Source organism: Guillardia theta (genome assembly GCF_000315625.1).
Source record: "Guillardia theta CCMP2712 unplaced genomic scaffold GUITHscaffold_37, whole genome shotgun sequence".
NCBI lineage: Eukaryota > Cryptophyceae > Pyrenomonadales > Geminigeraceae > Guillardia > Guillardia theta.
In genome coordinates, this window is record NW_005434637.1 from 519,904 (window position 1) to 532,744 (window position 12,841).

General features: G+C 51.3%; 4 protein-coding genes across 4 annotated transcripts; 2 read left to right on the forward strand and 2 right to left on the reverse strand.

Annotated features, from left to right (window-relative positions):
* Positions 1 to 29: 29 nt before the first annotated feature.
* GUITHDRAFT_139365 (hypothetical protein) lies at positions 30 to 4,838 on the reverse strand (the record flags this gene model as incomplete). Its single annotated transcript, XM_005832024.1, has 21 exons — positions 30 to 110; positions 283 to 413; positions 508 to 659; positions 936 to 966; positions 1,013 to 1,094; positions 1,169 to 1,212; positions 1,254 to 1,343; positions 1,392 to 1,443; positions 1,497 to 1,527; positions 1,574 to 1,652; positions 1,696 to 1,741; positions 1,815 to 1,845; positions 1,874 to 1,908; positions 1,952 to 2,635; positions 2,682 to 3,107; positions 3,855 to 3,914; positions 3,970 to 4,062; positions 4,143 to 4,201; positions 4,249 to 4,291; positions 4,457 to 4,633; positions 4,797 to 4,838. The coding sequence occupies 21 exons, from the start codon at positions 4,836 to 4,838 to the stop codon at positions 30 to 32; spliced, it is 2,469 nt and encodes an 822-aa protein (XP_005832081.1).
* A 1,093-nt stretch (positions 4,839 to 5,931) lies between these two features.
* Positions 5,932 to 7,428, forward strand: GUITHDRAFT_109147 (hypothetical protein; the record flags this gene model as incomplete). The annotated part of the gene is made up of 14 exons (XM_005832025.1): positions 5,932 to 6,026; positions 6,074 to 6,178; positions 6,225 to 6,291; positions 6,337 to 6,393; positions 6,437 to 6,479; positions 6,531 to 6,583; positions 6,629 to 6,697; positions 6,748 to 6,803; positions 6,855 to 6,906; positions 6,956 to 7,002; positions 7,050 to 7,125; positions 7,173 to 7,235; positions 7,284 to 7,343; positions 7,387 to 7,428. The coding sequence occupies 14 exons, from the start codon at positions 5,932 to 5,934 to the stop codon at positions 7,426 to 7,428; spliced, it is 885 nt and encodes a 294-aa protein (XP_005832082.1).
* A 1,008-nt stretch (positions 7,429 to 8,436) lies between these two features.
* GUITHDRAFT_71663 (hypothetical protein) lies at positions 8,437 to 8,769 on the forward strand (the record flags this gene model as incomplete). The annotated part of the gene is made up of 2 exons (XM_005832026.1): positions 8,437 to 8,663; positions 8,712 to 8,769. The coding sequence occupies 2 exons, from the start codon at positions 8,437 to 8,439 to the stop codon at positions 8,767 to 8,769; spliced, it is 285 nt and encodes a 94-aa protein (XP_005832083.1).
* Positions 8,770 to 9,973: 1,204 nt separating this feature from the next.
* GUITHDRAFT_152845 (hypothetical protein) lies at positions 9,974 to 11,722 on the reverse strand (the record flags this gene model as incomplete). The annotated part of the gene is made up of 16 exons (XM_005832027.1): positions 11,508 to 11,722; positions 11,393 to 11,450; positions 11,278 to 11,340; positions 11,188 to 11,229; positions 11,103 to 11,138; positions 11,005 to 11,055; positions 10,896 to 10,951; positions 10,799 to 10,850; positions 10,679 to 10,744; positions 10,566 to 10,632; positions 10,479 to 10,519; positions 10,350 to 10,427; positions 10,221 to 10,295; positions 10,140 to 10,174; positions 10,054 to 10,086; positions 9,974 to 10,009 (listed from the first exon to the last, which is right to left on the reverse strand). Coding segments are annotated over exons 1-16 (787 nt in total), but the record flags the coding sequence as incomplete, so codon positions are not given.
* Positions 11,723 to 12,841: the final 1,119 nt, after the last annotated feature.

The following is a 12,841-nucleotide window of genomic DNA, read 5'->3' on the forward strand; positions in this document are numbered from 1 at the left end:
TGGGAAGGCTACGATTTAATAACTGAGAGTCAGTGAAGGAGCTTCGAAGACTCGATGATGTTGCGAGAGATGCCGTCGGCCTCGGCCAGCGAGAAATCATGCAAAGGGACCTGCGAGGTCAGACGGTCAGACGAGAATCAAGCAGAGAGAAGGGCGAGCCTTGCGGATCTCTTGCCACAAGTTGGAGGAACTTGACAAGGGAAGGGACCGGGGAGCCTCCTCCTTGTGTACGATCTCCTTCTTCCGGGGCTGAGACTGAGTGGAGCGCGAGCTCTCCATGACCTTTCGAGCATAGAGCTCAGACACAGTGCTGGGGGAGAAAATATGGTGGAGGGAGTGTACCTGGGAGGACGCAGGTTCTAGAGATCTGAGGGGATCAACATCAACATCGAGGATCATGTCGCCGACACTTCCTGCTCTCATTGCTATCAGTCTCGGGCAGCTGGGGAGGAGGAGGAGGAGGAGGAGGAGGAGGAGGAGGAGGAGGAGGAGGAGGAGGAGGAGGACCTCCAGTCTCTATCAAGGAGAGGTCTTCTTGCAGCTTCAACGCTCCACTCAAGGTTTGCGCCTGCTCGTTTCGAAGCCCCTCCCCTCCTTCGACCTTCTTGCTGTACTTGAGAATGCTCGCCAGCTCCCCTCGCCGCTCAGCAGCTCCGCTCCTGCACATGGTGAGCTTGAGCTTCGTTGGGTGGTAAGAAGGGAGGGATGACGATGACGAGGAGCAGCAGCAGGCGCAGAGGAAGTATGAGGAGGAAGAGGCGGTAAGTGGGGAGGGAATGGGTGTCGGAGAGGCTGGCAGGTACTGAAAGTGTAGGGCAAGGAGTTGGGTAGGAGAAACCTTGAAGGATCGTTTTCGATCACGTTGTGACTCGTCCTTTCCTTCGTGCTCTCTAACGGAAGGTAATGAGGAAAAACCACAACAAAATCCCTTTGACCTTTCGCTGCGTCTTGAAGATGCTTCCTCGACTGACAGCGGATCAATCAGACAGGTCTTGTCAAATCACTTTCTCACCGCGAAGTTCAGGAGCGGAGAAGACGCAGGGGGGGATTTGGGACTTCGAAGCTCCAACGGCCTGAACGTGTCCGATGACATTCTAGTATCTTTTGAAGACGAAGGGCTGCAGACATCAAATCACATACGTGCGCCCCGGGTCAAACTTCCAAGAACCTGGTCGAGCTTGACTCGCTGGTTTGGATCCCCCTCTCCAGCACCTGCCCGAGCTCAAGTCATCGGCAGCTTCTCCTCATGCTACCGGCGCCGGTCACCACGTCCTGCAGGACTCTCTTGACTCCGTGCGCGACCGTGAGCTTGACCTTCGACCCTTCACTGCCCAGCAGGCATTCTGAAGACACAAGTCAGCTTCCTCCTCCGCCTCCTCTCCCGACCACACCAGCCGCCTCGTCTGCCCTCATCCGGTCCGTGGGCCTCCCATCGATTGCAACCTGAGCGATGGAAATATCAACGATAGAATTGTTGGGCACAAGCGCATTCCAACCAGGCGATCGCCGATCTCGATGATCCCGCTCCTTCACATTCGTCACAGGTCGTTTGCAACCCAAAGTCTCAGCTCACTTCTGTGCAGGGCCGTTGGGGGTGAGGAAATCGAAGACCAGCTCTCCCTTCTTGTTCACTCTGAAATGAACCCCGACTCCTGCATCGTAAGATTAAGGACGTGACATCCACGAGGGGGTAACCTATGTTGTGCTTCCGAGGCCTGCCGTCGAAGAGAACCACCTCATCCTGACGCATCCCGTCTACATCTCACGATCACAAGCCTCCCTCGTCGCAACCTTTCGAACCTTGTGATTCACACCTGCTGAAGTGGAGCGAAGAATAAGTCGATGCTGGACATGTTGTAGACAAGCAATCTACCTGACCACAGGGCTAGACTTCTTGCTTCCTTTGCTCTTCGATTCCATCAGATTGCGGCAGGTGCATTGCAGGACATACCTCGATCGATCGACGACTTGATACGTCAGGATTGACCGATCCGACAAAACGTCGATTTGTCGGACTCTGCGGCGGAGTCGCGCTCTTTGAAACTCTCCTTCGCTCTGAGCTTTCTTGGCTTTCACCGGTCGCTCTCTTCTTCACTTGTAGAAGAATTTCATTCTTGTTGGGATGTCTTGAGAAGAAACCGAAGATGGTGTCCAAACCAAGGACTTCGTAATTGCTGTACAGTACCTGGCGATCTGCCTCCATGTAGGCAAAGTTTCTTGTTCCCGAGACAACAACGTTCGATTTTGTGCAAGATATTGTCAGCGTCGTGTTATAGTCACAACCAATACAATCCTTGGCTTGGTTATTAAGCTCCAACGATGCTCTAGGAACGTAGAGTTTCGTGACATGCTCCCCGTTCACGTAGGAGCTCTTGAGCAAATAATCCTTCTCATTGTGCTTCAGGATGCACAATTTTTCTGTGAATGGAAACGATGCTTTTGTTTCAATCCTCAATTTCGATTCACGTGAGACGAAATGCAGCTCGTAGGGTTGACTGGGACTCAGAGAGTTTTGACCGGGTTGGTGAATCTTTTCTGGAATTTGGCAAACGAGTTTAGGGGGGCTGCTTGTCGATCGTTCTTGACTGAGGTCTTCATTGCCAACTGATGTGTCACTTGCACCAGCTACTTGCACCTGGAAAGACTTTGAATTCCAGGTTGGGAGGCGCTATTCATTCTACCTGCTCGCTTGTGTGGAACTGGATCGGTTTTCCTTGGATGTTTTGCTCTCCGCCTTCTCGAGCAGAGGAAGGTGCTTTTTCCTCCTCCCTCGTAGCCTCTAGCTTCTTCAGATCTGCGTCCTTCTCTTGGAATGCGTTGAGGAGAACGAGGAAGTCGTTCTGAAGGCGATCTATGGCCTGCGTCAACTCATCGTTGAGTGCCTGAAGGCTGTGTGAGCGCTCTTGGAGTTCAACATGCTGCAGACGATCAACTCTAAGATTCTCGATGAGCCTCGAACTGATCTCTGCTTTCTCTTCCACCCGCATGAAAAGTTGCTGAAGCTGGCAATTATCAAGGTCCCTGGATAATGTTAGGAGATTAATATCTTGTCCTTTCGCTAGTATGTCCTTCATGCTGTAGGCTGGAGGAAGCTTTGGCCAGAGGATCTGCCTCAAGCTCCTCAGGGATAAGAAGAGCGCTTCCTCCTCGGCGCGCGTCGTCATTCGGTTTTAACCCTGCGAAAATGACAAGTTATCAGGCAGTCACGACAGCTTCTGAGGAGAAGTTTTCGAGGGTCTGTGGCTGAGCAAAGACAATTGTGATGATCAATGGTGGTGGTGGTGAGGATGATGATGATGGGAGGTGATGGTGAGGAGGAGAAGGAAGGAGAGAAGAGGTCGCGGCGGATCTCGAGGTAAAGCCATGAGCCCTCTATGTCCGCACAGCATCGTCGGGGATCGGCTTTGATTTGCAGCCAAGTCACCCCACCCACCCCACCCTTATTGTAAAAAGCCATGACTACCCCACCTAGATTTAGGTGTGAAGGGGGTGGATGGGTCGGAATCCCTTCATGGGGGTGGGATGCTTCATGGGGGTGTGGAGGGGTGGGTAGCGGCATGGACGTCAAGTAGGGGTTACAATCCCAGACGGAGAATAGTGACGAGGGGGTAGGTGGGCGTATTTGACTTAGATAGTAACTGTTATGTAACGGTTCCAACAAATCGGCGCGGCGGCCTGCACTGCTGTTTGACTCTAGTCAGACAGGCTGACTGATGGTTTCTTCCTGATCAAACAGAACAAGAAACATTCCAGCGACTCCGCAGCCTCGCAACCCTCGCACTCCTAGTCAGTGAGTGAGTGAGTAAGGGAGGGAGGGAGGGAGGCAGGGAGGGAAGCCAATCACAATGACTCACAGAGAGCGATTTGCTCATGTCAATGAGCTCGAAGAACTTTGGGGCCAGTTTGAGCAAAGTCTGAAGTGCAGGCGTGTCATTGCCTACAGCCAACGAAGTGAAGCAGGCCACTCACCTTGTGAGCTTCCGGGCATCTTTCTTGCATGCACAGCCAGATCGTGGACTTGTCGTGAGAAACCCGGTAAAGAAGTCGAAGCAACGGCTCAACCTGGAGTGAGAGTGAGAGCTATCAGAATCGGGCCGATCAGCCCGGGGCCCGCGAGCACGACGGGGAGGGAAGAAACTCACGAGCTTCACATTGAAGATGACATCGGTCCCCACAATCACGTCAAAAGGAGCATGTGAGGCTGGAAGATAGTCAGAGCACACTGTGGATTCATGACCAGGACCTCACTGGTCTCAAGAGTCTTGATGTCATCCTCATCGCTCCAGTTCACCTACAACGTTGGTAGCAGAGAGGAGATGTAAGATGAGATTGCCATCATGCAGGAGATCAGACCCGCAGGGCTGTGGGTGGAAAATCCTTGTTCACCTTCACAAAGTCATTCCCTCGTGCGAGGGCCATGCGATTGGGCCATGCGAGTACAAGGCTACAAGCGTACCTTGCTGTTCCTTTCCACGTTCCTTCTGAGGTTCTTCATCGCTTCTTCCGCCTCGGTCAGCACCACCTGAATCATCCTCAATGCTCCACTACTCCTTCCACTCCAGAGGCCTGCCTGTGCTCCCAAATTCGCGAGTATCAGCCCCAGTAGGCCGCACCCTGCTCCGACTTCCAACACCTTCGGAATTCATTACAAGGGATTATCGTGCAGCTCTCATTATTTTCACCGTTGTCGGTCTGTTTTTGGATTTCGCAGAAGAGCTCTTGAGTTTCCTCTTTTTGTTCGGAACTGGTTCTGTTCCCGTTGATCAAGACCAGTTGGGCAGCTGTGAATCATTCACCTTCTGGCCCTTCAGCGTTGCCCCTTTTCCTCGCCCCTTCATTTCCTTGAACAGTTGTCTCTAGGGATTCATCTGCCTTATCCCATCCTAAACGATCAAGTCCTCTTCGCTTTGCACATCGTTCAGGCCATTTCGGACTGGAAAATTCTCTTTCCTTCTCCTACCTCGAGGAAACATCCCAGGAAGAAAGCAGTTTCCCATATAATGCCACCTGTACCTTTTGGAAGTCACAATCAATACTTGTTGACATGCATTCAAACTCGATGATTACAGTTTTTAATGTCTCTCTCTTGTTCAATATCTATCTTACGCCCGCTCGCACATTTATACTGCACACTCCTGCAAACGAAGCAAGATTATCATTGCAGGAACGACATGGCAGGCACTTGTCCTCAATCATGTGTGACAAGTTACTCGCCTGGAGTTTGCAAGCTCGAAGAACACATCCGATGCTTCTGCTCCCGCCGCTACCGGCTCATACAGCACCATTAGATGCGCATCCGCCCGCCTAGTCCGCCTCAGGACCCGCTACCTACTGAGGGTGGTGGGATGTCCAGGGGTGGGGTGCCTGTCAGGTAGCCATTGGGTAGCACCAGGGGTTGGCCCGCCCCACGCAAACCCTGCAGACCCGGGCATCAGTCGCACAGGCATGCCAGCAGGTGCTATGCGGCAGGAAGCGCATGCCGCGGCAGCCTGGGCGATCACTGTCGCACTGATGATGGTGCCATCGAACGCTGAAGCTCTCCTCGCCCATTCGTCTGCCTATCGCACTTCTACCCCCTCCCTGCTCGGAAACACCCGTCTTTCGCTTCGCAAATCCCCCCTCGTTGCAATTCATCTTCGCGGCGGGAACGGAGAGGATTTGCAGAAGGAAGATGTTGGAACGCTGACACAGAATGGAGGCGAGAATGCTACATCAAACAAGACTTGTCCCCATGGAGTCGCCTTGTCTTCTGATGAACGTTGCTCGAATTGTGAAGTACTTGGTGCGTATCCACAGCATGCTGCTACTTTGTGATGAGGTGTTGCAGCTTTCATTCGTAGATGCGCCTTCGTCTTACAGAGACTAGGGGGCAAAGCAAACACTACTGAGTTTGCCAACACATGGTCATCTCTATTCTCATCGCTGAAGCCCATGACTGCTGAGTCCGCACGAGAGAATGTGGCCCCCGCGATGAACGCAACAGGATACTTCATCATTGAGGATATCGAGGGGAGCGAGGATAAAATGTTGGCTTGCAATGCTTTACGATGCAAATTTTGATTTTTTTTCCAAGGATGTCCTTCAGCGAGAAGGCACAGCGAACATGTCCCCACGGCGTTCCGCTGGATTCGCCAGAGCGTTGTATGGCATGCGAAGAAATATCATTCCTTCGTAGATGGTGATATGGAAGGCATCCAAGTCAAGTCTGACTTCGTGTAATCAAGTGAGAAAATCATCACGGAAGCCGGTGGCTCGATTGACACCATATCCTTTGCCGACAAGTGGAACGAGGTGATTGACAGCAATTGCCTCATGAAAGCTGAAAGTTGATACAAGGAGTTCAATGCTACTGGGTCTGCAGACGCAATGACTTCTGAAGCAGCTGCAACGAAGGTGCTTCTTTTTCTAGAAGTCTGAGGTCATGACTGTCTTCCAGGTGTCCAAAATTCTCGCATCGAGTGGATTGTTCTTGGTGATAGGTAAACGTCAAAGTAATTTGCATACATTTATCAGATCACAATGCCCAATAGATACAGAAGATCCTGGAATCAAGACATTCACAATTAGACCTCAACCTGAGGAGGTCTGTCAAGGATATATCAAAATTTCGCTTACATTGTTATCTCAGTGTCCTCACGGTGTCAGTTTTGCTTCTCAAGATGCATGCGACTTCTGCTCTCAACTTCAATTTGTGCAGGTTTGATTCTGCATGAGATCCTCTTTTTGCAACTCTCACGGATGATACAGGCTTGTGCTTATGTTTTGCAAAAGTCCGACGGACAGCTGACTGCAAAGGAATTCTGGTTCTAATGAGTTGTTCTTCGCATGTTCATCAAATTTGATTCTTCTTATAGCAATAAGTGGCGCCAAACTTTTCCAAATCAACCAGAGATACCAGAAGATCAGGTATCAGTGCGGAGTCAAGTGGATCTCAGATGTTTGAATCTTCATTTAGGCCAAGACAACCATCGCCCAAGTGCTCAACGCTACAGGAGTGTTCAAGTCAGCTCATGTTACAACCAGCCTTCGAACTTCTAAACAACATGCAGGACAACTGAAACGGAGGAGAATGACATCCTGTTTGAATTCACTGAGAATACCCAGGAGGCCTTTCAAGATTATCAGGTACTGCAGTTTTTCTCAACAGAAGTAACGGTTCAATTTCTGCTCAGCGTGCTCTGATTCAAGAGGCGATGTATGCACATGCAGAGAAAGAAAAGGAAGAGAAGAAAGAGGTTGGCTTTGTATTCAGTGATATTCTTTGAGATCTCGTCTGCTTTCAGGAAATCCAACAACAATTGGCTGGAGATGACATCGCTTACGAAATCCCCAAGTCTGATTCTGTACGAGAATTCATGTTACATGCCGGAACTGAGGCTTAAACAGGAAAAGTCAAAGAAAGTTGGTTTGGGTGCACTATTGGACTAACCAAGCCATCCAGAAGTCGGAGCCTGCCCACGGGTCGTACATTGAATGCTACTTCGGCAACAAAACAGCACAGCGGCAGGATTGTCTCGTATACGTACTATCAATGATACGCTGAGTAATGTAAACTCGCTCTGACGCTGCGTCGGACTCCGTCGGTCCGCGAGGCCATCAAGTGGGCTTCAAGTCACAGAGTCACAGTGTCGGACTTCGAGTCAAGTAGTGGCAATGATTTACGAGCCTCGGAGTCACGAGGCGAGTCACCGCCCGTCCGGGCCGCGGGCGGTGGGCCCGCCCGGGACCCTACCATATGGTCGGATTAGTGGGGGGGGGGGGGGGGGGGGGCATGAAGACTTGCCAGGTACATGGTGGGGTGGTAAAAGTAGATACATGCTGTATCAGACCTGGTGGGGTGGGTCAGCCCTCATTGGATAGGGTAGGGTGCTTGGAGCTTTGGAGCATCCGCATGTGCAATGCGCAGGGAGCAGTGATCCGAGGAGGACGAGGACGATGACAAGAGCAGCGAAGAAAGAGAGACTGCAAGAAAGGAAGTAGTTAGTAAGCAAGAGAGCAAATCAATGGTTTTGATGCGTAGAGGTAGACTTTTTGAGTTGAAACAGCTTGCAATCATATAGCACGATTGCATGTATAGAAAGGGGCTAGCTGGAAATGAATGCAGGAAAAAGAAAGATGTAGTATGGAGGATTGCAAACAATGGTAGATGAAGAGTTGAGTTGAGTGGTTTGACTGAAGCAATGATGATGTTGCTTGCCAGCAATTGTTCACCACTATTCAGAATGAGCGACGAAAGGTGTGCGGCCAACATTGCTTTGTCCTCCCTGACTGACGACACCCAGTGAGAATGAAGTTGACATGGGAGAGGAAGAAAATGACATGGAGGACGACAAGGAAGAACCCCAGGAATACCAGAAGCACGTTGACTCCACAGTGCACGACGAAGACGACCCAGGTCTCTCATGATTTTTCGCATTTCTGATCGCCTTGTCTGACATGTTTGCAGAGCTCCAGGAGAACCATGTTGAGTTGACGCCGATCAAGGATCGACTGACAACACCCTACATGACCAAGTATGAGCGAGCCCGCGTGCTGGGCACCCGTGCGCTGCAGATCAGCATGAACGCTCCAGTCCTGACGAGCGTCCCCGGGAGTGAGTCTGACCCGCTGAGGATCGCGATGAAGGAGCTCAAGGATGGCAAGATTCCGTTTGTGATACGGAGGTACGGAGAAGTCATTGACCAGGAAATCTTCTCACATTGTTTCTCAAGGTACTTGCCAGATGGCAGCTTCGAGGATTGGCCGATTGCTGATCTGATCTATGACTAAGTTATCCCATTGATGATTTCAAATTTCATCTTGTAAATATCGTTGAAGCTTCCGTTGACTTCACTTCAATCAAGAATTTATGAGGGCAGCCAAAGTCCTTTAACATCAAACATATTATTTTCAAGGCTTCGTCGTTTCATGCCGTTGCATTCTACTAACATGGTCATTCCAAATCGAAGATTCACACGATCTCAACTTACAAGTCTGTGTATCAGTTGAATTTGCTTTCCTTTCTTCTCAAGCTTGTCGATCACCTGATTGTTTGACTTACAAGATGAAAAAAGCCAACACATCACGCATACACTCTTGAGAGCGACATTGAGTTGCTGGGCATCAAACTGACTTTCCTCGGTTCCTTGCACCTGTAGATGTTCATTCAACCTCCCTAGTCCAAGAAAGGAGGACAGAAGGGCGAGGAAGATAAGAAGGAGCCTTCTGGGCGATCGAGATAGGCAAATTTACTATACCTGCGCACAGATGTCCTTGTATTGGCGTCTGAGATGAAGTATCTCTTCTAAGATCTCTTCCTCCAAGATCTTCACTTCGTCCTGTTCTCGAAAGTCATCAACACCCATCGGCGTCACCTCTGAAGCCACCTTGGGGATCTGAGTCTGCATGAAATCTGTTTTGACACAAACTTCTGTGAGCACAATCTCCCGATGGATATCACACAAGTGGACATCACCAGATATCTTAGACACCTGGCCTCCCTTCTGCCGCTCTGTTGGGCTCCTCTTCGCTTGCATGTTGGCTACCCGCATGATCAGCAAGGAGCCAGGAGCCAGCACGGCAGGAGGAACTACCTGTCTTGGGACGATACTTGACATCTTCCTCCAGGCTCTGCCTCACGCGGGAGCTCGCTGAAATCGTATCGTCAACTGTGCCTTGGCAGTCGAACGCGGCAACCTGTGGCAACTGCAGAGGCTGGACTCTTCTTCCGACGAACGCGCTTCGGGGCAGCAAGAGATGAGCCTTGGCTAGCGGGAATCCTTGTCGAGTTGCCGCCGCTCATTTCTTCCTGCAAAATCGACTTGTGCTGAGCCGAGAAGTCGCCGAGCGAAGCCTCGCACACCTGGAACGTTTTGGTTACACTCAATTCACGCGCGCGCGATAAGTTGTAGACAACTTTTGAGAGAAGTTGTTCGTTGATGAGTAGAACATTCTGCAAAGAAGATTCAAGCTGCCGTTTCTCAGACAGAATTGCTGTCTTGTCTGCTGCAATGGACGAGATTTCATCATCCTGCTACAATATTAGCCCTTGTCAATGAGCAATTTCATCAGGACCTGTACAGTGATGCGGCTTTGAGCAGTCTTGACCTGAACAGACTCAGTCGGCATTGATTGTAGCGTTGCAAACTGTTTCGATTACTTGATCTCGGAGTGTGAGGTTTTCGGTTCGTATTCCCTTGACAAGCTTGTCATTCATAACTTTTGCCCGCCGATCCACTCACCTCGTAGTCAGTCTCCAACCTTTCAAACTGAGCAAGCAGTGAGTTGACTCGCTCCTCTGACTGCTTCTTTGACGTCTGCCCTCAGCAAAGGATCATTCTCAAGTGCCTGAGGTCGAAACTGTTGCGCACCTTCAACATGGAACATTCCTGCTCCAACCGCAACAATTTCTCCGTGAGCTGCGTTGTGATGTCTTCGTCATCCTTGAGCTGTTAACGAGAATTGAGAACATAAGTTGGCAAGGCTTTCTTGCAAGTCACTTTGCGCTCGAGCTTCTCATTCACTTTGCGCAGTGCGACATCTGTATAACTGTCACTCACAACCTTCAGCATGGAAACCCAGCAGACCAGCAGCTTCAAGATCAGCCAGTGAGTGCTTCAGTCTCTGCAACTCATCATCTTTATGCCCGAGGTCCTTTCACAACGTCAGTTTCGATCAGGGGACGAGAAAAGATTTACACCTGTCTCACGGCCTGCAACTTAGACTGCAAGTGATAGTTTTCATCTTTAACCTCCGACAACCTTGTCTGTCGCAGAGACGCTTCAATATAGGGCATAGAGCAACCAAGAGTACTCCTCACATTCATATTCTGCACAGAGTCTTGGAGTTCTTGTACAATCTGCTTGTTGTGTCTACCCAGGGTCAGCTCTCAGAATGACAGGCAGCTCTTAGATCACTTCTTGATTGAGTCAACTTCGGTCTCATGTCGAATGTTGAGCGTCTTGACAGATTCCTATCACAGCAGCCACTCAGCTCCATCAACGGTCTACATGCATTGGACCAAACCTGAAGTTGAAGTTGCAGCTGTCGCTCAAGCAAGCGGTGCTGTTGATCCTCCTTCATGCCCACTCAGATCGCTTCAGCAAGCCTCTCTCTCATCCTACTCTCTCTCGAGCTTCCTCCGACTCCTTCAAACGCGTCTGTCCTACTTTCAGACAGGAGACAAAGTTGGTGGCAAATTCAAATCACCTGCAGCTGCTGCCTGTCATCCTCGAGCATCTTGATCTTGTCCTGATATTCTATTTCAGTCGTCATGGGTTTGTCCTGATTTCCTGAGACCTGCAACGTGCGCAAAGCTGAGAGAACAGCCTTGCTCGGCGGCCCGCCCGATCCATTCAGCGCCTGCAAACCATGTAGCATTTCAGCATGGGCCTCAAACATTAGTCAAGAACACCTGTAGGGGATGAGAGGAAGTCGAAAATCCTTCATAGTCATGATTCTCAAAGTCATGACTGCACAGGGGTCAGGCTGTGCAGGGAGGAAGACCAGAGGAATCAAGGCATGCTCACCGAATGTTCGCTTCCTTCAGCAGTGCCATTCCGGTAGATGCAAAGGCAGGTGATTCGAAGAGAAGAATGTCAGGAGCAGAGGTGTTGTAAGCTCAGTTGAAGACTTGTGTCTAGCGGATCAGTTGCTGTCGGATGAGACCGTAGCCGCTGCCGTCGCCGTCGCCGTCGCCATCATCGTCTATGGAAACATGAGCCGCCTTTTACCCGCCATTCGTGAAAAAATTCAAATCGGATACTCACGGATACTCACGGATACTTTTCACCATCGCAGAGGCCAGTGGGACGGTACCGCCGGGGGTGGCGCCCGGCCCGGCCGCGGCCCGGTCCGCCGGCCAGGCTCACGCTGCCGGTCCACTGAGGCGCCGGGCCCAGTGGGGTGCCAGACGCTTCTAGAAGAATTACTAATTATACTTATGATGATAGTATTTGTATCATATTCAATTATAACAACCTTAAAACCTTAGTGACATTACTTGAACTCCGACTCCGACTTCCCCACCATCCTCCTCATCCTCCTCCTCCCGACTCAACTTAGTCATCCCCACCATCCTCCTCCTCCTCCTCCTCCTCCTCCTCCTCCTCCTCCTCCTCCTCCTCCGAATCTCTGGCCTGGCAGTGGCCATCAGTCTCTCAAAGTGCTAGGGCAAGAAGTAGCAAACCTGAAGGACGGGAGAAGAAGGAGTTTTGCGCCAGCTGAGAAGCATGTCAGTGGCAAGCAGCCTGGAGAGCAGAAGGGAGGAGGGAAATCCCGATCACCTGCTGCCGTACATGGAACTTGTTCTCGAGGTGGACCTGGTTGGAGACGAGGCGGTTCTGTATGCTCATCTCCTTCTGGAAGATCGTCTCCCTGCCATGGCCGTCACTCCTGTAGCCCCTTCCTCGCAGCAGCGGACCTCTCCATCCTCAGCGGCCTCTCCTGCGGCTGCCGCACCACCAGCTTCTGCCTGGGAAGCTTGTAGAGGACCTCGAGTGGTGGATCGGAGCTGGGAAGGGGACGGGCCCGCCGCTGCCGCTCGATGAAGGCTCTGGAGCCCGCCTGCATCCTTCTCTGCACGTTGCTGCCGTCGGAAGGGAATGGCAGAGGCTCCTGCTAGGCGTCAGCTCGGCAAAGACCTTCCAGGAGGCAGCACCTGCTCCGGCGAGACGCTTGAATATGACGAAGGAATGTGAGGAAGGCGGACCCCTTCCTTTGCCACTGGTGGGCGGGGTCTCCGCTGCTCTACGCGCTTGTTCGGGGAGATGCTGGGGAGGATGAGGTCGGAGGAGACGTCCCCCTCCGGCGCGCGGCTCCTCCTCTTCTGGTGCTCGATGGCTGCAAGAGGAGGTCAGGGCGA